The 9,885-nt window shown below is 47.2% G+C and overlaps 1 protein-coding gene across 1 annotated transcript in view; it reads right to left on the bottom strand.

Moving 5' to 3' along the window:
* RNF213 (ring finger protein 213) overlaps window positions 1–9,885 on the bottom strand; it is a 129,583-nt gene that overhangs the window by 62,731 nt on the left and 56,967 nt on the right. The window contains exons 20-27 of the mRNA XM_006869642.1: window positions 8,141–8,727; window positions 6,804–6,969; window positions 5,852–6,069; window positions 5,310–5,450; window positions 5,038–5,202; window positions 3,062–4,217; window positions 1,999–2,192; window positions 1,636–1,791 (exon numbers count right to left, since the gene is read on the bottom strand). Coding sequence (XP_006869704.1) covers window positions 1,636–1,791; window positions 1,999–2,192; window positions 3,062–4,217; window positions 5,038–5,202; window positions 5,310–5,450; window positions 5,852–6,069; window positions 6,804–6,969; window positions 8,141–8,727 — 2,783 coding nt within the window. The remainder of the gene's footprint in view (window positions 1–1,635; window positions 1,792–1,998; window positions 2,193–3,061; window positions 4,218–5,037; window positions 5,203–5,309; window positions 5,451–5,851; window positions 6,070–6,803; window positions 6,970–8,140; window positions 8,728–9,885) is intronic.

Below are 9,885 nucleotides of genomic sequence, written 5' to 3' on the forward strand. Positions count from 1 at the left end.
ATAGACTTAACGACACTTAACAAAAATATACTTAAAAGGAGGAGTCCTGGGGTGGCGCTGTGGGTTAATGTGCTAGACTGCAAAGTCGTCTGGACTGCAAGGTTGGCAGTTCAAGCTCACCAGCTGCTTCTTGGAAACCCTACACGGGGTCGCTATGTGTCGGAACCAATTCGATGGCACTTCACAACAACAACAACAAAAAACCTAAAAATTCAGCTTGATGATTAAGGTGTGCCTGACCCAAGTCATGCTATTTTCTATACCCTCATATGCATTCCTCTTGTTAAGGAATGTATATAATGAAATGTCTCCTGCACATCTCAGCTGGCATTTAGAAAGATGGCACTTTTCCTAAGGGATGAATCTGTATTCAAAGCACAGCTGGGATTTAACCAGGACAAGTCCTGAACCAACAACACAAGTCTAAGATTCTACTGAAAAGTGTTCTATTTCTTCTAAATGTCATGGAACAGTGAGGTTCAGAACTGACGCTCCTTCCCTAACACTGCTCTTGGCTACTACATAACAAAAAGAGACTCACCACAGACAGGGATGGGCAACTTGGACACTGGCTACCCAAAATGGGGGGGCTACAAAGGCAAGAAGTGACTGGCTTACAAGCTTTCAAGAGGGAGCCTAGATCCAGAGGGTAGGGAGGAAGGTAGAATCTCCACTGAGTAATATCCAATCTGTCTGATGAAAATGGGGCTGATGAAAGGAGATGGGGATAGTTCCCTTGTGGTACAATAGTGAATAACTGTTATCAGGACTGACTGCGAGTGTTGGAAATGCAAAGGCAGACGTTTTGTAGCGGGGAGCGATTGACTTTGCAGTCCAGGAGCAGAGGTCCCTGGAACCATCAAGGGAAAAGAGTGGAGTGTGGGACCCTACCCAGAGAAGCAGTGACGCCAGAGATGGAGGCAGAGACAATGACGTGGAGAGATGGAGCGGCTGGGGACTTTAGACCCAGAGAGGGAGAGTGGCTGTGTGCTGATGACCAGGGGTGGGGAGGGTGGGGGCAGGCTTGCAGGGTATACCCTTTGGTTGGTTGATGATGCATGGAGGGGATTATAACCATGGCAATGAAATAACATACGATAGGATGAGCGTAAAGCTAATGTTCTCCCATGTAAACTACTATCACATAATTCACAATAAAACATTAAAGAAAAAAAAAGATAAAAAAATACCAGTTTTACTGGTGAGAAAGAGACTGGAAAAACCCAAGGCTATTGAACTGGAACTGAATTCGCCCTCACAGCTCAATTTTCAGCCAAGCAGCAGATAGATATGGGTGGGGAAACAACACTAGTGAACTATGCACACCATACAACAGTCAACCTTTCAAGATCAAAAACAAAACAAAAAACACATTTACCTAAGAATAAAATTTAGAAGGGTTGGGAAAGAAGGAGGAAGGAAACAGGTAGTATGAGGGATAAGTGAGGTTACACTGAAGAAATTGACATGGTTGAAATGGATGGAAATATACGATGTGTTGACTGTAAAACTGATGCTCTGCTCCATAACCCTTCACTCAATTCACAATTAAAGGTTACAACACTCCACTCCAACGAGACCTGTGGGAAGGAACAGTGCCCACACAACAAAATCAACAATCTCTTCAATACCTACCAGTTTTGAAGACCTATTTGGCCGTACTGGATTCTTTTCTAGGATTTCAACGATATATAAATGGTGTGGATTCCGAAGCCACATCTTTCCATTTACATCCATTAAGTATTGTAAAACTAAGAGTTTGAATAGAAATCCCCAAATTCCAGACTGTACCTAAAGACAGAATTACATGCGCTTTAATATACAAACTGAAGACTAGTTCTCCCAACCCAGAGGATTTGCATTTTGCTCTCAGGCAAAATGACACTGAACTTGGATACATGTAAAAGGGGGCAACTCTATACTGCGGAGGAGGCAGGTGGGGAGCCGGGGCTCTGTCTTCCCTGACTGGGCCCCTTGGTTCAAAATCTCAGCACTTACTGAAGACGTCACATCTAAGTGGAAAATGATGGGGCACTTCTGGCTCTGTGTGTCCATGAAAGGCAGGAGAGCAGCCAGGACCTGGTGTTCATCCACTTGGGGAGCCATCAATCGGATGACCTTGAGAGGCACTTTGGCCCCAGTGTACTTCCCCTTCAGTTTGCTATACAGTCTCTTCACATAGAGCGATTTCCCTGTAATGGTAACAGGTAGAAATTAGAACAGGGTGAATGTGGACAGGGTACTAGAATCCAGAATGATTAGCAGTTACCTCTCTCGGTGTAAAATTCAAGATGTCATATACAACATACACAAAACAGATGCACTGTAACCTCAGGTAAGAGATTACATTTTCAACTCTCAAATGTTCTAGTATTACCTACTCACTATGCTTGCTGTCTGCCTGGTTCTACAGCGATGGCTATAGTTACGTGTCACTGAGTCTGTTCCAACGTACAGCAACCTATAGTGTTTCTAAGGAGCAGTTTGGTGGGTTTCAACCATCAAGCTTAGAATTAGCAGTTAAGTGCTTACCCTAGAGCATCACAACCATACCTATTTAAGTGTAATTAACAGTAACCATCATGTGGGCTGGCCGTTTTCGTCCCAACACAATGTAACACAGATGCTGAAATAGAGTCAGAACAGACGGAAACAATTCCTTCTTTCCAGACCGCTGTGTTAGTTTCTCGATGGTGTCACCTTCCCCAGGAGCAGAGTGTGGAATTAGGGAAATGAGATAGGAACTGAGGGGGGCGGGAATCTCGGTTCCTTCTCAGACACAGTCATAATTCCTGCCCTGCTCTCCAACATCAGCCCCAAAGGGCCCAAGAGAGTTGAACTTGCCTAGAGGGGAAAGGCTGGGGGGCTCACAGGAATTGTCCCATACTGGGCCACAGGGGAGCAAGGTTGCCCCATTGTATCATGGATACTGACTGAAACTCAAGATGAATCAAAAAAAAAAACCTCCCCGAGACTCAGTTTACCCACTCTCGGACAAGGGAAGCATCCTGAGGAGGTTCTTGGGAGAAGTGTGGCCCAGAAATCTCAGCTGTGATCTTACCAACACTGGCTCTCCGCGACGTCACCACTCCGACACACATCTGGTCCTTGAACACAGCAGCTGCTGACTGCATCTGCACTGGGACCTGGAAGTGGCTCGCCAGGTAAGTCTGGATGTCCTGGAGCGAGGCCTGCGGGGTGACGAGGACTTTGTACTGGCTGAAGGCCGAGGGGAGGTAGCAGTGCTCGCGGTCACTGTCGCAGACCAGGATGAGCTGGTAGTCCTCGTGGTACTGCTGCAGACACAGGCTCTGGAAGAGTGCTTCCACCTGAGAGGCCACCTCGTAGCTCAGCTGGTCTGCAAACAGCAGGCTGTAGACCTTGCGCCCCAGGGAGCCCAGGGTAAGACAGCGGCGCAGAAGCAGAGCCACCTCCTCAAACGTGGTTCCTGGGGTGCAGAGCAGCACCTCGTCATAGGTAGGCAGGGGCTGGCTCGGGGTCTGCACGTAGATGGCCAGGGCAGCTGGCAGTATCTCTGAGTGGCCACACACAACCAGGTTGGGCTGGCCGACCTGCAGGCCTCTGGGCAGATGCCGCTCCACAGGGGGTCCACTCATGTTAGACAGATGAGCCAGACAGCGGCCGAGGGCGTCCAGGTCCAAGCATTGAGGCAGGAAGATGCACATGTATTTCATGGATTGTTCCATGATGACCCTCAGCTTGTCCGCAAGGCTGAGCTCAGAGGAGAGCATCTGGGCTAACTCTGCTTTCACTGTCTGCACGAGCTGTCTGCTGGTTGGCACGTCAGTCCTGCTGCAGGTCTGGGAGACATCACTCGGGGTGCAGTTGTGTTTGATGAAGGACAGCATCATCAGGGCTGCCTCACTGGGGCTCGGCTTCTTGAGCTCTGTGCTCAGGTAGACCAGCTGCTCGGCTGTGTAGAGGTTGAGGTAGAAGTGTTCGGTTCGCTTCTCTTCCAGGAGTCTCTTCCAGCAATCCAGGAAGTGCTCCATCTGCCTGCACAGGTCCTCCAGCAGCCCGGCCACCTCTCCCCTCCCTGTGAGCCAGCCCACCAGCTCCAGGTTGAAGTCCATGTGGATGGAAACATTCCACCTTGGGGAGCAGAACACCTCCACGCGCCAGGTCCTGAACAACATGTTCCCAGCAGAGTAAAGGTTTATAAAGGACTGGACAAGTCTCTGCACGTTGCAAAACACCTGTGGAACCATGAGGTGGATGTTACAGAGCTGTTCTAGATAGACCACAGAGTCTAGAATAGAAACAGGTTCTAGTTTGAAGGCCCTAGGCTCAATGTGTGACCACGAATGAGCAAATGATAAAGCTGCCATCAAGTCAGCTCCCGACATATGGTGAGCCCGTGCGCATGGGCGTTGTAGATCAGGACTGTGACTCTTAGGCTTTCCCTGGCTGATATTTGATAATAGGTCAGCAGGCCTTTTTCCGAGTTCCACCCATCTAGCAATAGGCAAGCCTCCTCTGACAGATAGGTGGTGGCTCCCCATGAAGTGCAAACTTGGCCTTGACCCTGGTCTCCTGCCTGGAGGCAACAGTTCTATTGTTGAACCAATAACATTCCTGGGAGCAAATGATACCCATCACAAAAGGCCTTCTCTTCTCCTGCATTGTAATTGGCCTAACTGGAGGCAGTAAATTTTAAGGTCAAAGATATCATTTGTGATGTACAATGAACTTGAAGTAAAGAACCCATAATAAATTCAAGTGATGATTACATAACCAATATGCCCTTCAAGTGTTTTTGGATTTTCGCTAATTTACAGAGTGAAAGGAACAATGTCATCCAATGAGCCATAAGGAAGCCTGCTAACCAAAGGGCCAGGAAATTGGATGACATGCATTCTGTATATTCAATAGATAAGCTCTATAGGGACTTCATAGCAATGAAATCCCAACTGACACCATTTTGAGTTTCTCCAGCAACTCAACAGTGGGCCAACTCCACCCTCACAGATGAGACTGTGGGGTCCTCCTGCCTCTAGCAGGATCGTGAGCACTCACCTCAGAAAACATCTCCACTTCACAGCTGTTCTGATCTTTTTTGCCAGACATCAGCATCAACTTGTTCAAAAGCTCTCTCAGTTCTTCTAAAGAGTACTCTCGTATTTGTTCCTGGTCACCAAGACTCTCGGGAAGGACCAAGCGTAGGACAGAGTCCTCAGAGATCTACATCACATCACAAGAGGAGTGGTCAGTTGCTGGTGGCAGAGCCCTTTATGGGCAACAGCCCAAGTACACCCTCAAAAGCCTGCCTGGGACCAGCGGTCACTTACCTTTTGGCCATCTTTAGGGGCCTCAATGATGTAGATGCCTTTGCTGTTGATGGCTGTTGCCAGGGACAGGGACGAGAGCTCTACAGACCCGTGACTTTCCTTCACTGTTTTTAGCCATTCCAGGTTCCTGGCTGAATCACACTGTTGAGATAAAAGTCGGGAAAATGGGCCGTGGGTCAGGTGCCCATGGTCTTTCTCTACTCCCTACAAGTCCTCGTCCTTGCCTCTTCTGAGGATATTCAGAGACCACAGAAGGGCATCTGGAGATTCAGCCCCATGGCCTTGGGTCCACCACCACTCCCTGGAAGGTTCTTTGTGCTTAGGACCCAGCTGACCAGTGGTATTTCCAAGGGGAGCAGGTTTGGTACCAGGCTATCCTCAATCACATCTGTAAGTACAGGCTGAGTGCCCCACCTGCCAGTGGTGGAGAATTGGTCAAGAGCCTCTTCCAGAAACTCCCATATCAAGGTGTGGCGTCCTACATGGGATGAGTGCAAGCTTTCTTGAAGTTACTCTGCTCGGAGGCCAGAACTAAGACTTACCAGTTTCTTGGGCAGGTGTGGGTCATTTTCCAGAGCTTTCCACAGCTCGTCCAGATGGTTCATGAACGTATCAAAGCCTGCCGTTTTTTCGAGTTTATACAGCACAGAAGCGTAGCCTTGCACGGCATCGTGGAAACAGGCCACGCGGTCCACATCTATGTCGTTCTCACCCGCTGAGATGGAGGCCAGGTCCACAAATACCTTCAGCTCATTAATGTCTCGGGAAGACAAGAGACGAAGTCAGTACCTTTAGACTCAGTCTTTGCCACCGGCCTTACTGAACTGTGAATGGAGCTTATGCACAATCAGCTTTCACTAAGATTCTGGGGCCCCTTTTCCTGAACAAAACCATGTCCCCCAAGCACTATACTGGCTTCTGCGTACCCTGTTCCAGTTAATCCACACACCATCACCATTTTATACAAAAAGAATCTGAGGCTCAGAGAGTAACAGCTTTTTGATGATTATCTATAAAAAAAAAAACACAAAAATCTGAGCTACAGTCTCATTTGGCTAATTACTAATCAAAGGCTGTAAATCAATGTGGGCCAAGTCCCCATAGAAAGCAGAGGCACCCCTTGGGAGGCAGATCCCACCAACCTCTATACCCACAGGGGCTGCACCCCAGACCTCTCCTTGTGCCTTGTTCTCTAGTAAAACACCAATTGGAAGAAAAGCTTAAGGCAGCAAGATTTTAAAGAAATTGTTCCCAGTTGTCTGCAGTAACTAGAGAGTGGGGAAAGTGGCAAAGGGAAGGCTTAGTGCCAGGCATGAGATGCCAACACACACCAGTGACACGCACACTGCACATGTGCCTAGAGAATGGAAATGATAAGACTGTCCTTGGGCAGTCTGGTCCAGGGGAGGTGTTTCCTGGACATTTCAGCAAACCACCCAGGGCACCATCCGGAGCTCTCACCAGCCTGCTGACTACCTCCCGTCAGTCATTTACCTCCAAGGGCCTCCTGGAGCCAGCTGATGAACTCCTTCCTCAGTGCCAGTTCCTCCAGGCACCGACACCGCGCAGCACTGATGTCCTGGACCAGTTTTTTTGCCTTGATAAGCTGCTGGCTGATCCGGGTTAGCTTTTCATGGTGAAAGTGTTCAAAATCTGCTGTCTGCAAAACAAAGCTTTGCTATGGAATGACAATGGATACCTGGATGTAGTCTGCGAGGAGCAGCAACTAGGCCACCTGAACGACTCCCTCTCTGCCCAGTTTTCCTGTGTGTGAGCTGCTATAGCAACAGGCAAACAAAAGGAAGATGCTCTTATCCCGGGACTGAACAGGGGTTACAAAAAGTAGCTGCTGCTGCATCAACCCTGTGTGTGTCCACAGGGTACAGACCATTGATTCTCAGGGGGCAGAGCACCAGAGCTTTATTCTGAGGCCCCTCGGAGTGGATCTGAACCTCTAATCTATCAGTTATCCAAACATCCTCCTCCTGTGCTCCTGACGCTCTATTAAGCATTTAGCATGGATTGAAGACCCTGAGTCCTCACAGGAATCCTATTGTGTATTGTTTTCTATATTAAAGCACTAAGGTTCAGAACAGCGATTTATCAGGCTTCCGTGGGCAGGATTCTGCGTTCATCCTTTAAACCATCATGCCTGCCTAGACTACACTGTGCTGTTGTTGTTGTTGCGGTGTGAGGGGATCCTAACTTACAGTGACCCTCGAGGACAAGATGACCAGGCTGTTAACTTCCTGGGAGCAGCCTGCCAGGTGTTTTCTCCTGTGAAGTAGCCAATAGGTTCCACCTTCTCATCTCTCTGTAAGGAGCCAAGCACTTAACCTCTGTACCACCAGGGTTCCTTATGCTCTCATATATGTTAGCATGTACTGTATCATATATGTTAGCGTGTACTGTATCAGTGCCCACCATAAAAAAAAGTGAAACATTACCTTGCTAATTCTAACAGGAAAAAAAAGTTATTTTCGTTGCTTCTGGCTAGATGAGGTTGGATAGCCAACAAAGTAAATACTTTTTTATTTTACGTCTCTAACCAAAGGGAACCAAATCACTGTTTACAAACATGTATTATCGCTCACTTCCTAAACTCTTGATCCTCCAGGCAAATGCTCGTCAGTCACACTAGTTACCAACAATGATAAAAACGGAGCCCGTGGCATGTCCAGGGACAAAGGACAATCCAAACCAGAACTGTTCAAAGAAGCTACTGACCCACGCTGTCTGCTTCTTACAACCCAAAAGACTGCGGGCTCCCAGGACTGAGCTAGGATCTTCACTTCACCCTCCACCCTCAGGTGATTCTGCAAAAAACTTACAAAACTTGATAAAGTGTGAAGAACACTGAAGTCACCGTTCAGGGCCAGATTCTCTTTGACTTTCAAGATGACCTTGACTGAGGCAGCAGCCTGATGAAGGTCATGGAACTCCTTGATCTGCTCGACACGCTCCTGGATCCAACACCTTTCGTTCTTCTCATCCACATTGCACATGACGTTGAGTTCTGAATCCAGGTCACTGTATTTATTAACAAAATCTTTGAAGAAGGCATTGATTTCTTCAAAGGTGACCTCTCCTGACTTCAGATTCATATACAGTCTAAGGAACCTTTTATAACAAGGGAGGAATAATTCCCCACACACATCTTCCAGGTGAAATGCTTGCTCTTCTGATTCCTTGTCAGGCTCGTGTAGCAGCTCTGCAGCTTCTTCCCAGAAGAGCTTGAAGATGTAGCTGTTCCTCAGCAGGTACACAGTCCTCCCCATCTCGCGGACCGTGTCACTCAGGTCGTAGTATGTTGTATGTTCCATAGGTGAGCAGCTAGAGAGTCTCACCGTCACAACTTCACTTAGTTTCTTACTGCTCAGGTCTTCCAGATGCTTGTGGGCAATCTCTCCAAAATCCACTTTGGAAAACATAAGAAAACACGTTGTTATTTCCCAATGTTTATCCCCCTCCCTTCTCTAATTAAACAGACAGAAATACAACTGCAGCCGACTTTTTTCCCCATAGAAATTCTTGGATCTTTCCCTTGTTCCTTGGACTTGCTCATCAAGTCTTAAGATAATGGAAACTTTGTAGCATTTGAGGAAAGTCGACAGTGTGGAAAGAGCAGCATCTCGTCTCATTCCCTCTTTAAATCCCACTACAGACAGAACGTTTGTCAAACATCAGTTACCCACAAGGATCAGAGGGCAGAGTAAACCCTACTTACTGAACTCCCTAAGTCAAGGACACCGGTTGTACTAGCAACAAGAAATTGGGAAGAAGCGATGGAAGTAAGTAGACCTACACTCAAAGTCTGCATAAGAAGTGGTTGAATGTGCGAATTTTCTCTTTGGAAACTACACAAGGCTGCTACAAGTCAGAACCCACTTGATGGTACAACAACAACAACCTAGCAAAGGGGAGCATGGTGGCTTTACACCATGGTAAGCACTGGACTATAAATAATGAGGACTAGGGTTCAAGTCTGCTAGCCACTCTGCAGAAGAAAGATGAGGCTTTCCACGCCCACGAAGATTTAAAGCCTCAGACACCCTACATAGGACTGCTATGAGTTCAAACTGTGCAGAGCATTACAAACTATGAATAAAATTGCAAAGAACGGGTATTCCAGAAGACTCCATTGTGCTCATGAGGAACCTGTGCACAGACCAAGAGGCAACTGTTAGAACATAAAGAAGAGACACTGAATGGGTTAAAATGAGGAGAAGTGTGCACCAGGGTTGTAACCCTTTTCATCACACTTATTCAATCTGTATGTTGAGCAAATAATCTGAGATGCTGGATTATATGAAGAAGAAAGCGGCATCTGAATTGGAGGAAGACTCATTAAAATGCTTCAATATGCAAATGATACAACCTTGCTTGCTGAAAGCAAATAGGACTTAAAATACTTAACTGATGAAGATCAAAGAGTCCAGCTGTCAGGATAGACTGCACCTCAATGTAAAGAAAACAAAAACCCTCACCACTGAACCGGTAACATCAGGGTAAAAATCCTCACCACTGAACCGGTAACATCAGGGTAAAAATCCTCACCACTGAACCGGTAACATCA

This window comes from Chrysochloris asiatica, unplaced genomic scaffold (assembly GCF_000296735.1).
Source record: "Chrysochloris asiatica unplaced genomic scaffold, ChrAsi1.0 scaffold00132, whole genome shotgun sequence".
NCBI classification, from domain to species: Eukaryota; Metazoa; Chordata; class Mammalia; order Afrosoricida; family Chrysochloridae; genus Chrysochloris; species Chrysochloris asiatica.